Below are 17919 nucleotides of genomic sequence, written 5' to 3' on the forward strand. Positions count from 1 at the left end.
TCTCCTGCGATACAATTCCTAAATTCTGAAGCTATTAATGTCATATATTTCCGTATTTCATCTCCACACAACCATTGTCTCCTTCTGCTTCTTATATATGTTTAAGGTAATTTGATGAATAATTTGTTATTATAGTCAAATCCCAAATTCAGAGTGATGGGTGGGAGGCAATGGTCTTATTTTTAAATTGTACTTTCACCTTCACACATGCCCACCTTTATTCTGTCCTGTTGGCAAGGTTATAGTCAAAAGAAAATTAAAATGGATTTGAATTAAAAAAATGGGTGACAGGACATACATTTACTTGTGTGTGTGATTTGCATTTCTAACCTAGCTTTAACAATTTTTCAGTCATCGCTACGATGTCTTAAGTGCGACATTTTATAGTGATGTCTAGCACAGTGACACCATGCCACAGACTTGTAGCATGATGTCCTACCCAGTCACATTATCCTGATACCAGGCCTACCAGTCCTAACACTTAACTTCTTAATGCTGAGCACCTAGTGAGGCAGCTGTTAGTACCATGTTTATAAGTCTTTGGTATGACTCAGCCGGGGTTTGAACCAGCGACCTACCACATACAAGGTAGATGCTCTCACTACCAGGCCACCAAAGCAGTCGACATTTACTTGCTTGGTCTGAATAACTTTTTATTTCCTAAAGGTAACAAGTATTGCATTCAGTGAATCAGCAATGTACCTAGGAATGTTGTAATACTGAACAATTTCATTTATGTCCATAGATATAATATCAAATGTTTCATTAATGCGTAAATCATCATTCAGGTGAAATGCAATTTCACCAGATATATCAGCTCTCACATATTACTTTAAAGTCACATGAACATATTTGATTTTGTCCTGCAATCAGTTTCATACCAAATGCACTTCCAAGTGCATCATTTTGACAAAGGTCACAGCATATAAATTCAGCTGCCTCATATGGACAGTCAACATAATTATTCAAAAATTGGCGTCTGCAGCCAGTTTCAAGTGTTAAATATCCTTTCATATCCTTCTCAAGAAGTTTTGAAGATAAGTCATTGCTGTTGTAAAAAATTATTGCTTCAGCTTTAAGGCCACACCTTCCTGCTCGACCAACCTCTTGAAAATACTCTGAAGTGAAATGAAAATATGTATTCTATATTCTACAAAGAGTCCATGGTTCTATCTTAGAATACCAGTATACTAAAATAGAACATTCTAAACAATGTATGGCTTTACATGTGATGTACACTGTACCATGCCTTATAAGCAGACTTGACAAGCACATGCACATGTATATATATATATATATATATATATATATATATATATATATATATATATATATATGAAACACACATGAAAACCAAGTATTGGATTCATGCTTGAAAGGCAAGTAATTTCTCATATCCTAAAGACAAGTTCAGGATATAGTGGAAGTCAATATAACAAAGGGCTTTCCTGCTTCATTTTCCTTATTAAAATTTATAAGGAAAAAAATGTCCATTTTTAGTAGACTTGATGAAAAGAGAAATATTTATACATACTGTACATTTGTAAAATTTGAATTAATTATTGCATTCCTTCCAAGACTACTAAAATAAACTAACTGAACTGGTAAATTAACTGAGAACACAAGGAAGAAGTTCATTTTCTGTCACTGTTTTGTGTACAGACCTTTTCTTAAGGACCAACAGACTCCAACTATTAAATCTGAGGCAGTAGAAATATACAGGTATCAAATGATATATATTGTCAGACCTAATATACATATAACAAAGACTGATTTTATGGTGTGCATGAGTATACCTTCTGCTGAAGATGGGTATCCAGCATGAATCACTCTATGCACCTTTCTAAGGTCTGTCCCCATTCCAAGTGGAATTGTCACAAAATTGATTTTTATGTGATTGTTTTCACTTGAAAGACAGCACAGAATATATTCATTTACTTTGCTATATTGTGGAGAGTGGTATTGCACAACAATGCAATTTTCTTCCTTTTTTTCTCTATTGTACAGCTGATCATTTAGAAGTAGCATAGCTTGCTCAATAGCTTTACCAACCATACAAGTTTTGTATAGACTATTGTGACAGGAAAGCATGACCGAGTCTCCTTTGTTCTGATAAGGTCCTCAAACAGTGAATTGAAAACACAGTCATAAGGTGAAGTTGGTGTTGTGTCACTTGAATATGGTGGTCGTCTTCTTACCAGCAAACTGATGTTTTTTCTTAGAAAAGGTGTACAATTAATTATGCTGCATCTGGAAAGTTTCAACTCTTTCTTGATAGATTTGATGCTGCCTTTATTAATAGTTGCTGTCATAGCACAGGTTGTACAAAATGGAAAAAGAGCCCGAAGATTTTTAATCTCCTTGTATGCAGGTCTAAATTCATCCTGCCACTGCAGAATGCATTGGGCCTCATCAGTAATCAAGCATACCTGTTGCTTTGTCCATTCAGCCTCAAGTAGACATTCAAGAACATTGTTATCCAGTATGTCTTCTGGGTGTCCACCCATATATGAAAATTCACCCATGTGTAAGGTACTGTGATCTTGAAACTGTTCAGTGACTCATATCACATGCCCATCAAGTGTGGAGCAAAGCTGATAAGAATGGCATTGAGAGGTTCCAGTACTACGACTTTGCACTGAAGGTAGAAAGGAATCAGTTCAAAAATCAAAGTTTTTCCATATCCTGTGGGTAATACAACAACTAAGTCTTTGGATTCTCTCAGGTTGTACAAAGCATCTATTTGTCTGGGCCTGAGAACAGCTATTGGTGTCTGTGAAGCAAGAATTGTCTGGTTATATTTCATTACGGCTCGTTCGAGATTACGCATCCGATCTAGGTAAGCCATCTGCAAATAGGATGAATATGAGAAAGCTTTGATAATGCAACACTGGCAAACAACCACTTTTATGAAGGTTGCTATTTATCAGTAAGTGTACATGTGATTACATTAATGAAGGTTGCTATTTATCAATAAGTGTACATGTGATTACATTAATGAAGGTTGCTTTTTATCAATAAGTACACATGTGATTACATTAATGAAGGTTGCTTTTTATCAATAAGTACACATGTGATTAAATTAATGAAGGTTGCTATTTATCAGTAAGTGTACACGTGATTACATTAATGAAGGTTGCTATATATCAATAAGCGTACATGTGATTAAATTAATGAAGGTTGCTATTTATCAATAAGTGTACATGTGATTACATTAATGAAGGTTGCTATATATCAATAAGCGTACATGTGATTAAATTAATGAAGGTTGCTATATATCAATAAGTGTACATGTGATTAAATTAATGAAGGTTGCTATTTATCAGTAAGGGTACATGTGATTAAATTAATGAAGGTTGCTATTTATCAGTAAGTGTACATGTGATTACATTAATGAAGGTTGCTATTTATCAGTAAGTGTACATGTGATTACATTAATGAAGGTTGCTATTTATCAGTAAGGGTACATGTGATTACATTAATGAAGGTTGCTATTTATCAGTAAGTGTACATGTGATTACATTAATGAAGGTTGCTATTTATCAGTAAGGGTACATGTGATTAAATTAATGAAGGTTGCTATTTATCAGTAAGTGTACATGTGATTACATTAATGAAGGTTGCTATTTATCAGTAAGTGTACATGTGATTACATTAATGAAGGTTGCTATTTATCAGTAAGTGTACATGTGATTACATTAATGAAGGTTGCTATTTATCAGTAAGTGTACATGTGATTACATTAATGAAGGTTGCTATTTATCAATAAGTGTACATGTGATTACATTAATGAAGGTTGCTTTTTATCAATAAGTACACATGTGATTACATTAATGAAGGTTGCTTTTTATCAATAAGTACACATGTGATTACATTAATGAAGGTTGCTTTTTACCAATAAGTGTACATGTGATTACATTAATGAAGGTTGCTATTTATCAGTAAGTGTACATGTGATTACATTAATGAAGGTTGCTATTTATCAGTAAGTGTACATGTGATTACATTAATGAAGGTTGCTATTTATCAGTAAGTGTACATGTGATTACATTAATGAAGGTTGCTATTTATCAGTAAGTGTACATGTGATTACATTAATGAAGGTTGCTATTTATCAGTAAGTGTACATGTGATTACATTAATGAAGGTTGCTATTTATCAGTAAGTGTACATGTGATTACATTAATGAAGGTTGCTATTTATCAGTAAGTGTACATGTGATTACATTAATGAAGGTTGCTATTTATCAGTAAGTGTACATGTGATTACATTAATGAAGGTTGCTATTTATCAGTAAGTGTACATGTGATTACATTAATGAAGGTTGCTATTTATCAGTAAGTGTACATGTGATTACATTAATGAAGGTTGCTATTTATCAGTAAGTGTACATGTGATTACATTAATGAAGGTTGCTATATATCAATAAGTGTACATGTGATTACATTAATGAAGGTTGCTTTTTACCAATAAGTGTACATGTGATTACATTAATGAAGGTTGCTTTTTACCAATAAGTGCACATGTGATTACATTAATGAAGGTTGCTTTTTACCAATAAGTGCACATGTGATTACATTAATGAAGGTTGCTTTTTATCAATAAGTGCACATGTGATTACATTAATGAAGGTTGCTTTTTATCAATAAGTGTACATGTGATTACATTAATGAAGGTTGCTTTTTATCAATAAGTGTACATGTGATTACATTAATGAAGGTTGCTATTTATCAATAAGTGTACATGTGATTACATTAATGAAGGTTGCTTTTTATCAATAAGTGTACATGTGATTACATTAATGAAGGTTGCTTTTTATCAATAAGTACACATGTGATTACATTAATGAAGGTTGCTTTTTATCAATAAGTACACATGTGATTAATTTTTTCAGTCAGCAAAGCAATCTTACTATGAACATATTTATCATTCATGCAGTCTGTCTTCTGAAATAGTTTTACAAATACCATGTCATTAAAATAGTGTGATTTTTAATGTCAATATAAACTACCTCAGTTTATTTGAAACAAGTTTGTTTTAGAGGTTGTTCTTAATGTGTGTGCGTGCATATGTGTGCTGGAAGATACCATTACTATCTGAATGATAAAGGATATTCAAGACCATACAAAGTGTTTTGCATTATCCAATTTATTTGAAATCTGTTGATGTTGGAACAGAATGCTTTGAAAATGTTCATTCTTACTACATAACCCCTTTTTAGTTTTTCTTTCTAAAGCACATCTCAAGAGGAAACCCTCTATCCTTCAAAAGGACTGCACATACATGTATCTCATACATATACTTGACGAATACTTCATTGATTAACGCTTATCCAAGTTTGAGTCATATTCTGTTGATGCATAATAAATAATTATGAAAACTACATGCATCATGATAGGCTGGCATGTGTTTCAGTACTAATACTGCACAAAGTATATGTAGATTGTGTGTTTAAGCTTATTTTCATTGTAACACAAGTATAATTGATACCACATATTGAATTCTTTTGAATCAGTCGATATGAATGTTACATAACTTATTTCTTATTAATGAACTCATTTGAGATTATATATATACACACACAAAACAATCGAAAGACATGCTGCCACATTGTTTTTTTTTCCTTTCATATGTGTATGCATGGGCGTAAATTGAAATATGTATCACATTTGCTTATAACTATATGTATTCAATTATCAGAACATAACAATGACAGATGACAAAGAGAAACTAAGAAATTCACATATGCAAGTGTGATATTTGATACATTTAAATTTAAATCAAAGTAACTCAAAGTTACTGCTGTCCATATTTAATCATACAAGGCTCAATGATTATGTTAATGTACATGTCAGTGTGTTTTATTTGTTTTTATATTCAAATCTAACAACACATTTGGTTAAATTGAAAAATCGCTGTTAGGACATATATTTGGATGAATGATTGTGACAGTACAAGAAATGAAAATACTGTTCAATTTCATGTCATACTTCAGTAATGATGAAAAGTAAAATATAAATATGAAACATTTGTCTCAACTTGACTACAATGTTAGCCTTAATAATACATCTCTCAACATTACATTGATACTGAAAAATTAAGTTTATTTTGAAGAATCTTACCAATATAAGAATGTGAATGAAACCTGAATGCAGTTCATGGGTTGTTTTGGAAATCTTACAACACAGCAGTACATTAAATTTGTATCATGTGGAGGCAATTAATGTGCCTTGCCTAATGAATACAATATATTTACAGTAATATATAAATATCAATGTAAGAAATTTGGCTCTCCTCTCCCAAAGACTTACTGATAAGGCCCACTCCCAATAGTTTTTCTGATGGCATTTTTGGCTCCTTCACCCCCATGCCAGGTTGGACGGGATGCTATGCCACTTTCTTTCAAGAAATCAATTTGAAATGGAACTGACAGTAAGAAATGTCCAATGTTAGCCAAATTGTCAGCCTAATAAAAAATGGTTGATATTCTGGTCTAATCTTTCGCAAAATGTGGGTTGTCATGTTCAAAGATACATCAATATCAATGTAAAATTCATCAAACAATTGATTTAACATGGAACATTGAGATGATGCTGTCTAAAATACTCAGCTTTTGGCAACATTTGGCCATCCCCCACCACTGAAGGAATTTTATATTAACCTTTGGCCAATTAAGGATGTCATCTATCACCTTATACCAATTCCAACGTAATAATTATCAAGTAATCGATAGGAAATGGAATGTCATACATGATGCAGTCGAAATATGCAAATTTGACAAAATGTCATACTTTCGCCCCTTTGTAGAAAAGGGTTGTTGTTGTTGTTGTAGGGTTTAACGCCTTTATTCAGCACAAGATAGGCTATACATGGCGGCCAGGATAATTGGTGGAGGAAGAACCCTGGAAAACCCAGGGAAGAATCATCGACCCACGAGAAGCTACTGGCAGGCTTTCTCACGTACCCATGTTAGCTGAGCCTGATACTCAAACTCACGCAGACAGAGGTGAGATGGCAGTGATCCGTAACGGTGAGCGCTTTAGACCACTCGGCCACTCAGGGCCCCAGAAGAGGGTTGTTATATCAATCCTAATATTTGACAAAATTTGGGCTGTCATGAAAAACGATATATACATATTCATATAAAATTGGTGAAGGAGTTCATTGCAACTAGAATATTTTAGATGACGCAGTGTGAAATCTGCAAAATTTGCAAACAATCGTTACCCTCAGCCCTGGTCAAATGGGAAAGATATTTTCGTCATCTTTGGCAAAATTAAAGCTGCCATACAAAACCTCATATCAATTTCGACGTAAATTTTTTCAAGGAATAGATAGAAAAAGGAATTTTTGAGATGATGTTGTGGGAAACGTGCAATATTAACAAATTATTGTTGTGTGTATCCCTATACTTCATCTTCGCCTACTGAGTAATTGTAGAAATATTTGTAAAAAGACCTACGTAGCCGATTTGCTGGTTAAGCTTGAACACAATATAACAACTGCTATATTTCAAATTGAAAGTATTAGTAAAGTTCGCATTGTGTCACTAACAGACAGAATTACCCCGATCTCTCCATCTGAGGCCAGTTGTTTTGATCACGTGACAATATGGCGTCGGCGTCCGCCTCACTTAGTATAGGACTCGCGGTACTAATTCAACTCTAATAGTTGTTGTTGTTGTTGTGATTTGGATTTTTAACGTAGCTTTAACAATTTTTCAGTCATATCGCTACGATGTCTGCAATGTGGCAGTTTATAGTGATGTCTAGCACTGGGGCATCATGCCGCAGAGATGTAGCATGATGTCCCACCCAGTCACATTATCCTGACACCAGGCCGACCAGTCCTAACACTAACCTCTTAATGCTGAGCGCCAAGCGAGGCAGCTGTTAGTACCGTTTTTGTAAGTCTTTGGTATGACTCGGCCGGGGATCGAACCCACGACCTCCCGCATCCGAGGCGGATGCTCTAACCACTAGGCCACCGGAGCGGTCAACTCCAATAGTAAATATATGGAAACACTATCATATTCAAAATTCAATAACTTAAAGGTTCTGGGTGATGATGATGAGGCCTATAATTTTCCATGCACATCTAACCTTGGTACAAGCTTATGTGTGGAGAACACATATGAGTCGCGGCATTTTGTTTATTTACATGTGCATGAAACACATGTTCTTGATTCTGCACCAAAGGAATCAGGTGTTAGTTTCATTATTGAGTACTCCTGAGTAAAACATGTAAAAATACTAAAATTGCATCAGTAGAAATTTGTCTATATTTTTTTTAATTACATATAGGATAAGCTCTCAAAAGATAGTTTTACTAAAATTTTATTTTTCATTATTAACCCATTATGGAATCGGTTCACACATGAATGCAGTTCTAGTCTATTTTTAGAACATTGTTTCCTCTCTCACTTTGGTGGTGATAGAAGAGTTTTATTTATGCATTTTTGGTAGGGATTTAAAGGTAACTGTTTATTCTTGATAATATGAGCTCAGGGTGTTGTTGTATGTGTGTATTTCGGCGACAGTGCACAGTGAGTAATAAGGCCTTGGTGATGATCCAGAAGTGAAATCTATGTTCTGTTTACACATTGATGTGTTGACAGTTTAGCATCTAAAAAAAGAGCTGGTCAACCTTTGACGAGAACTTCACCGTGAAGTCATCTTTGAAGGTATTTTAGATTAGCATATGATTTGTATTGATCGTCACACAGTGGAAAGGTCAGTACTGAGAAACAAATGTAGAGAACATATAGTAAAATTAATTGTGTCCTATGTCCTTATGGACCACCAAACCCAAAAATACTCACCAATTTCTAGACTGGTTCACAGTTCTTCCGTATAATTAGTACCGTGTGTCCTATAGCGAAGTGCAACGCAGGGATCATATTAAGCAGGGAATCAGACTATCCTGGATGGTGTCCGACAATATATAGGTGAGTACGGCGCCATATTATTGTTATTGCTTCTAATCTTTGTCTCTCTCCTTCATATTTTTACCAGTAATATAAATCAAGGCAGTAACAGGAATAAAAATGTAATCGATTTACAATACCTTTACTCTTCCAATACCTCCACTCTACTTTCATTTTCGATTGTTTGTGGGCGGTGGTAGAGTTTGGGTAAGGATTCAAAAGTGCGTGTCGATGCAATCTTTTTCCTCAGCTCCATTTTTATTTTATTTGTGTGTATTCATCGGCTTTTGAACTCTGATTGGAACTACTGACACATTTGTGCCAAGCAGCATCACCCCAAGGAGCTAGCGAGGTTTATATCAGCCGGAATCTCGTTCCGTCATGTCAGAAATTTGAGAGAGAGAGAAAGGGAGAGAGAGAGAGATTTATTGCATCCAAAACAATGTCGTCAGCTTCCATTTATTTCCGAATGTTAGTCGTTAAAGAGAAGTAAAGTTCTAAAGTTTAGATCTAGTATTTCAGCGTTTAAGAGAGGGCGACGGTCCGGTGGCATGATTTCAATTCCCGTATGCTAACTGGTCGATGCAAGAGTGGACAGTAACTCCTGTTTGATCTCTCGTCCATTTAAAATCTTAGACAATGGGGACTTTAGTGTTAATTAAATAGCATTACCAAACACACGCACAGACATACACACACGCGATCGTATGATATTTATTTCATTTTTTGTTAAAAGTGAGATTTAGTTTAAATTAGAAATGTGTAGTAATATACACAGCGTATATTTCACATCGAGTGTTAACACGCATTAAATTACATTACAAGAGACAGTCAAGGAGGATGGGAGGTGCGTCCACACAAAGTCATGCAAATATATTATAAGCCATAAATACTATAATCGTTCTTTGGTCTTCATTAGGCATCCATTCTTCCTTTCAAACAAATATATGTCCTTATCCTTCCCTTATTACACAGTAGTTGGTAATTTTTTTTCCTTAAAAAAGTGATAGACAATTTCGATTTCTGGCAACAAATAAAATGTGTTTTTCTTTAACCGTTTTCCCTTATTCCCACTGTAATCAATCAAACATCTGATAAAGGTATACTGAAGAAATAACATACGATAATTATCCAATGCAATTATCAAACCTTAATGTAATTACTATGATATTTAATTTTGTAAAAGTCAGCTGGCTTGACTTTGAGGGGTGGGGGTGATTTGTTGGTTTTGTTTTGTTTTGGGGGTTGGAGTGGGGTGGGGGTTGATGATGCATGCCACACTCGCTTGAGTTGTTGTCTACAGGAAAGGGATAAAGGATATGAAATCAAATTTCAGAATGTACTTTTCCTGAGACCCTTTAATATTTTGAATTATATTTTAACGGCTATTCTCATACTAGGACCGTTAATGTTCAGCAAGTTGGCTGTTTGGTTTATAATAGTCCACCATTGTCTTTCGGACATGTACATGAAGTATACACCCTAAGCCAGGGATGCACAACCCCTGGCCAGGGGGTCGGATCTAGCCCACGAACGTGTTTTATCCGGCCCTCGGGGAAAATTAAAATAACACAGAAATCTGGCCCGTGAACAGAATTTATATTAAAGAAATTAGTGTTTGCGGCCCTGCGTAGTCTTAGAAAATGCAATCTGGCCCTTGGCCGAAAATGGTTGTTCACCCCTGCCCTAAGCTTTGCTTTCCATGGACGAGACAACGCGATAACCCACGTTACTTTTGGTTATCGTCGATAGTGAAATTAGTCTCCTATCAGAACGTAGTATTTATGTTGTCAATTCAAAATGAGACTATAAATACATGTATAGTCCATAGTATTATAAACATTATGCTGCATGCTGAAATCAGACAAAACTCAACATCTTTGTAACGTTCCTATCTATGCTGGATAATAGTAAGAAAAGGTTCAAATTACAGAATGTCATATTCGGCTTTTCGGTGATGCTTTTTAATTATTTGTTGGACTTTCATAACACTTCAACACAAGAAAGTTCATATCGTGATGACACGATTGGAGTACAATTCCCCATAGAGACACAATGGCGGTGGGTTTGGTAGGATTTTGACCCACACCCTGCTGTTCGCAAGTCCGGCACGTGATAGTACTGTAGAGGAGGGGTCGGTAGTGTATTTGATTTGCTGTAGTAAAACATTTTGTTCGGGAAATGTTTAATAATATTTCGGGAAATGTTTAATAGTATTTCAATTTAAAAATAACGAGGATTTATTTTATAGTTTTTCAGACTATGCCAAATTGTCAAAGGAAATATTTTCTCCTTTCACTCTATTTTCAGGTGATTTGTGACAGCAGGTGCGTTCACAAGTTTGTCATTGGCTTTTTTTTCTTTGCCTTAACAGACGGATAATTCGTAGTAGAGAGAACAAGGTGAAAATTTACAATAGCAGCATACATTTCAGCACAGTTTTCTGTACCTTACCACTTGGCAAGAAAAAGACACTGTACCTCATAAAAATATAGATGTTTCTCTCTAAAAGGCCAAAGTATGAACAGCAAACAGTTGGTCCGAGAAGCAGATAGAGTTCGTGTTGCAGATATTCTTCTGGGGGTAGACTTATTACGAGGAAAAGAAGTAGTTCGTGGAGCAGAAGTATTTCGAGGTGCAGGTATAGTTCTAGGAACATATGCATTTCAAGGAGCAGACGTATTTCAAGAAGTCGAAGTAGTTCAGTGAGCGGAAGTATTTCGAGGATTAGAAGTATTACGAAGAGTAGAAGTAGTTCGAGGAGCAGAAGTAGTTTGAGGAGCAGAAGTGGTTTAAGGAAAAGACGTGATTTGTGGGGCAGACGTAGTTCAAGGAGTAGAAGTAGCTCGAGGAGCAGAAGTAGTTTGAGAAGCAGAAGTAGTTCGAGGGCTAGATGTAGCTCGAGCATCAGAAGTATTACGAAGAGTAGAAGTAGTTCATTGAGCGGAAGTGTTTCGAGGATAATAAGTATTACGAGAAGTAGAAGCAGTTCGAGGAGTAGAAATAGTTTGATGAATATAAGTAGTTTGAGGAGTAGAAGTGGTTCGATGAGCAGAAGTAGTTTGAGGAGTAGAAGTAATTTGATGAATATAAGTAGTTTGAGGAGTAGAAGTGGTTCGAGGAGCAGAAGTAGTTTGAGGAGTAGAAGTGGTTCGAGGAATAGAAGTAGTTTGAGGAGTAGAAGTGGTTCGAGGAATAGAAGTAGTCTGAGGAGTAGAAGTGGTTCGAGAAGTAGAAGTAGTTGGAAGAGTAGAAGTACTTTGAGGAGCAGATGTAGTTTGAGGAGTAGAAGTGGTTTGAGAAATATAAGTGGTTCGAGGAGCAGAAGTAGGTCCATAATTGGTGACTCTGAAAGCTGGCAAAGCAAAAAAAGTGATTATTTAAATGAGGATGAAATTGACTTCACTAAAAAATTTCTTTGGGCCGATCTACAACTGGAAGTTGATGGCAGAAAATTGCATGTCTCCAAGTCTCATCTGGCGCTGATGTCCCCTGTTTTCCGTCGGATGTTTGGCTCATCCTTTAAAGAGAGGGATGCCAGTGTTATACCTCTGCCTGGAAAGAACTATAATAATGTTCTGAGATTCTTACAGTGCTCTGTTCCCGGAACACCTAGGAAAATCACAGGTAAGCGAATACAAATCTAATTGCTATAAATTTTAATTTTTCGAGATAAGCAACAAATTGTGCCAATGAAAATTGTAAACACTTTTTTCTGCATGTGAATTATTTTAATCGAGTTTAAGATTTAAAGGTATTATCACATTTGTATTCTTTTCAGATCAAAACGTCATTCAAGTATTACCTTTGGCTCATGAGTACCAAGTAAAAGGAATTTTGGATAAATGTCAAGACTGCTTGTTAAGGAAATTGGACAGCATGCTTGCCAATAATTTTGTTTCTCAACAACGGACTGGAACCAGTATTTCAAAATACTGTGAAATATGTGTTTTGGCGGAAAAATTCGGTTTGAGAAATGTTGTGGAAAAATTTGTGAAAAAAGCGTCAGTTTTCAAGTATTATCAGCTCAAAGATGTGAAAAAATTCAATGAAATATCAATAGATGTTCGATATCGGATATTGCACAATCGACTGGTTAAGTTAGAACGTGCTGATCAATTTAGTATATGAGATCTTCTGTTTTTCTTCACCAAATGCTTATTTAACAATGCCTTATGATCAGTATTGTTTACACTGGAGACATAACGATGATCATTGTCACGATAACATTTTTGAACTCCCCATCAGTGAGATTTTTCAAAACTGCGTACGTGCTATCGGTATCTTCTGTGTCGCACAATGTTTAATCTTGTATTAAATTTATATAGCTGTTTGGTTGTTTTACAGTTCTTCAGCAAAACCATGACCAGCAAAACTGCAGCTGATTCATGTATTTGACGAACCATTTAGTAGAATAATGACATACTGTGTCGGCCCTTTACCTAAGACCAAGTCAGGCAACCAGCCCTTGTTGAACATAATGGATGCGTTGACAACATTTCCAGAGGAAATTCCTTTCAGTGATATACAGAATAGAACCATAGTAAAAGCTGTGATAAAGTTTTTTAATACTTTTTGGACTTCCTAAATCTGTCCAATATTCTAATCTGGTCAAGGATTATATTTTATGTCTGGAATTTTCAAACAAGTTATGTACGAGTTAGGCACCCAACAGTCTAAATATTCTGCATATCAGCCTGAATGTGAAGGGGCGTTGGAAAGATTTCATCAGACTTTGAAGAGTATGACTCGGTCATGTTCTCAACTATGAGAAAGTACAGCATCAGCTCAAACCTGGTGCAGGTTGTTGAACACCTCTATTACAAAGCCACCAGTGTTGTCCTCATCAATGGCAGCAGAGGCGATTGGTTTCGAACAACAATTGGAGTCAGACAGGGATGTATACTGTCACCTACACTCTTCAGCATTTTCCAGGAAAGGATCATGGAGGATGCCTTGCATGACCACAGTTGTACTGTCAGCATCGAAGGAAGAACAATCACCAACCTTCGCTTCGCAGATGATATTGATGGCTTAGCAGGAGATGAAAAAGAACTGGCTGACTTGGTTGAACGCCTCCACACAACCTCCAGAGCATACGGCATGGAGATTAGCGCTGGAAAAAAAAACTAATGGCATACAACACCAATAGCATCAGTGCAGAAATAAAGGTCAGTGGACAGAAGCTCGAAAGAGTCACATGTTTCAAGTACTTGGGATCAGCTTTCACAGATGAGGTCTCCAAACCAGAACTACTATGCAGGATTGCCCAGACAACAGTAGCAATAATAAGGTTGAGACCAATATGGAAAGATACCAATATTGCTCTTGGTTCCGAAATTAGGCTGATGCGCTCGATTGTCATATCCATCTTTCTGTATGCTTGTGAAACATGGAAACTCATATCACATCTACAAAGCAGGATTCAAACATTCGAAATGAGATGCTATGGTAAGATCTTGGACATCTCATACATTGACCATGTAACCAATGAAGAAGTCCCCAACAGAATCATACGAGCCATCAAATCCTATGAAGACCACTGTAAAATAAAAGCACAAACTGAAGTGGCACGGTTATGTCTCAAGACCATATTGACTGGCAAAAACAGTCTCGCAAGGCACAGTTCGAGGGTTGCAGAAGCAGAGGCAGACAGAAAAAGAGGTCGTAAGACAATAGTAAGGAGTGGACAGACATGGGATTTGGAGATTCCCAAAGGGTAGTAGACAACAGGGAAAGATGGAGAGAATTAGTTATGAGGTCAAATTGGGTGCCCCAACGATCTCTTGGGTTAAGCAACTGACGATGATGATGATGATGATGATGATTATGATAATGGGTTTTGCCGAGATTGTGTTAAATTTTTGGACATATTCTGAAACATGATAAACCTGAAGAAGTTAAGGTTAAAGCTATATCTGAATTCCTAGTGCCTAACAATAAAAAGCAACTAATGCGATTTTGTGGTATAGCTGGATATTATCAAACACTTTGCTCCATTATTTCCATAATTGCTGTACTCATAAACGATTTGTTGTGTAAGAAACCAAGTTTCATTGGTCTAACAAATATCAGGAAGCGTTCGATATATTAAAGGCCATACATAAAAGTGGGTCAGTTCTTTCAGCTCGAGATTTATAAAAAAAAAATCACTTAAAATGTCAATTGATGCAAGTGATTTTGGGGTTGGTGGCATATTAATTTTCAAGAAGACTAAATGGTTTGGATCATCCAGTGTGCTATTTCTTTAAAACAAAATTAAATACGCACCAGAGAAATTAGTCCACTAGCGAGAAAGAGTGTTTGGCTTTAAGTTTTGCTTCACAACACTTGGAAGTGTATATAATTCAGCTCCTTTTCCGATTATTGTATCCAGTGAACACAACACCTTTACTTTCATCAACAAAATGAACAGCAAATATCAGAGGTTCTTGAGGTGGAGTTTTGACATTGCAAGTTTGCAGCATCAACAACAGGCACATCAAGGGAAAAGAAAATCTGATTACTTACAGATGTACTCTCGTGTGTATAGAAGTACTATATCGCTTTATTTTGTACATATTGTATATTTACTTTTATGACATTAGACCTTACCCTATGCATATTTTTTTACTATTGTCATTTTTGTGTTTCATTAATATGTATGAAGAAATAAAACTTTGTTATATAAATCTTACTTTTCTTTATGAGAGGATGTGTTATGTATATCTATATTTTGTGTAACCTTTGGATCATATATGCGGGGCCGAAGGCAGCAATCGAAAGCACGGGGCCGAAGGCAATCGCCTCGTTCACCCTGCCTAGGGCCGGGCCTGTGTGTTTAATTTTCATTCATGACTTTAAATAGTAGTAATCAATTAATTATAAACAAGAAATAGCTAGCTAATTTATTGTACATGGGTGATGATTCTACTTCTAAAGATATTGAGACATAAATAGATGTTTACACGTTAAATTCAACCTAAATGTTGAACCCGTTTACAAGTTTGGAGAAATGTCTCGTTGGGTAGTGAGGTGTGCGGCATGATGACCCAGTGCTAGCATCACTATAACCTGCCACAATTTAGATATCGTAGCGATATGACTAAAAAATTGTTAAAGCTATGTTAAAAATCAAAATCACACACACACACACACGCACACACACACACACACACACACACACACACATTGACAAAGGATTTTTATATACTATATGATCTACTTATTCATCCCCGATATTTTTAGAGCCGAAATATCTTTTCGGACAATTTATTTCACAGTCTTCGAGACAAAACAAAGTGATGAGCGATTTAAATCACATTCTTAGACTTTTTAACCTTTAAACGAAAAAGACTGATGTAGATTTTAACTATACAAGTCACCACTGCTCTTAATTTAGGATTTCTCTTTTGCGTAATCTTAAATAACCCTCTCGCCATTTTATTTACACGGCCTTGAATTGTTGCAAAGAAATTGATTACCGTAAAGATAAGAAAATTCATTTTATTAAACCGTGTTCTGAGTTTATGCTACTTTCAATGTCGCTACTGAAATGTTTGTGTGGTAAGAGAGCGTATTGTAAAATATATAAAATGTTGTATTTAACATCTTGTGCAGGATTCGCAAAATGAAGCAGTGGCTTAGCAAAAAATTCTGCCACCCACCCCACCCCCTCAAAAATTTTAATTTTGGGCCACCTACGACTTAAAAATGTTTGGACTTACGAGTGAATGGACTTCCTACATTAGACCTACATATAGTCTATGTGGACTTATTTAAGAAGTTTTATGATGATGGACAGCCGAAATTACCTTTTAAAAAAATATATTACATTAGAAAATGATCTTTATCTTTTTCTCTACCTTTTAAAGAATATTCAAATCGGTTATATATCTTAACCTTGTAGGACTACATGTTTACTTTGTTTCATTCCTGAAGCTTCTGCAATGTTTACTTTGCACATTTTGTAAACATAACGTTTAATTCGCACTATAATGTGATGATTATGCCAACATTCCTTGAAACACATATATACATGATTTCATGCATACATACATACATACATACATACATGCATGCATGCATGCATGCATGCATACATACATACAACGAGATCATCTAAATTGATGTAATCCCCTGATATTGTGCGTAATATAATATTTGGATATTCAACCTGAAATTTATGCAGTTTCAAATGACCTTTGGAATGTATTAAACCTGTTTTTTTAAACTTTTAATTCTCACTCTCTTTGCGCAAACAAGCAGTCAAATGTTATTCTATCTTACATAGAATTCTAACAAAAGCCGTTATGCATGTTCTTGCATGCTGGGAAACAAGCATTTGGACTTCCATTTTGTAGCATACAATACCTCATTTGATCTTTGTTTTTAAATTGATAGATTTCTATACGGAATACTGATTACCAGTATGAACAACATGCTTATACGTCACAAGCTTGCTGTGAAATCTGAGACATTATAACAGTGGTCAGCAACCGACGGCACGTCAAGAGGTTTTGTGTGGAGGCCACAAATCTCGATTGTAACAGTGTTACTCTCTTTCAGGTGGCACGCACTCGTTCATTTTATAATTAATCCAGAAAAAAGTAGCTCGCTATGCAAAATAGGTTGCCGACCCCTGCATTGTAATGTGGTTGTCCCATGTTAAAAATATAGACAAGATGATATCTTTAAAGTTAGAGCTGCCTTTGATTGGACATTCAGTATCATAGTCGACGCGGCAGTAGAGTCAATGGGTCTCTATATTATTTGTGGGATATCAAGAAGTACAGGAACATCAAAATAATATAAACTTTCCTGTAGGGTGTGGTCTAGGGCCAGTTGTCATATATTTGCCTTTTGTGGAAAATTTGTGAGGAAAGTTGGCAACATACATCAATTTTATATTAAGGCTATAGGGAATTCACAAAACATCATTCATCATCAACGTCAAGGTTACTGATCAACATCGCCTTTTTTCAGGCATAAACAAGACACATTTTTTTCAAAAA

The 17919-nt window shown here is 35.6% G+C and overlaps 2 protein-coding genes across 2 annotated transcripts; one reads left to right on the forward strand and one right to left on the reverse strand.

Moving 5' to 3' along the window:
* Positions 1-545: 545 nt before the first annotated feature.
* LOC149786418 (uncharacterized) lies at positions 546-11591 on the reverse strand. Its single transcript, XM_089975935.1, has 5 exons — positions 11407-11591; positions 10076-10223; positions 2575-2848; positions 1797-2120; positions 546-1118 (listed from the first exon to the last, which is right to left on the reverse strand). Exons 1-5 carry the CDS (start codon positions 11589-11591, stop codon positions 814-816), a joined length of 1236 nt encoding a protein of 411 aa, XP_089832061.1. The 3' UTR covers positions 546-813.
* LOC149786419 (uncharacterized) lies at positions 8643-15597 on the forward strand. The gene is made up of 3 exons (XM_089976856.1): positions 8643-8947; positions 11237-12553; positions 12708-15597. Exons 2-3 carry the CDS (start codon positions 11938-11940, stop codon positions 13055-13057), a joined length of 966 nt encoding a protein of 321 aa, XP_089832982.1. The 5' UTR covers positions 8643-8947; positions 11237-11937; the 3' UTR covers positions 13058-15597.
* The last annotated feature ends 2322 nt before the right edge of the window (positions 15598-17919 follow it).

The sequence above is a fragment of the Sinohyriopsis cumingii genome, chromosome 12 (genome assembly GCF_028554795.1).
Source record: "Sinohyriopsis cumingii isolate HCF-2022 chromosome 12, ASM2855479v2, whole genome shotgun sequence".
NCBI lineage: Eukaryota > Metazoa > Mollusca > Bivalvia > Unionida > Unionidae > Sinohyriopsis > Sinohyriopsis cumingii.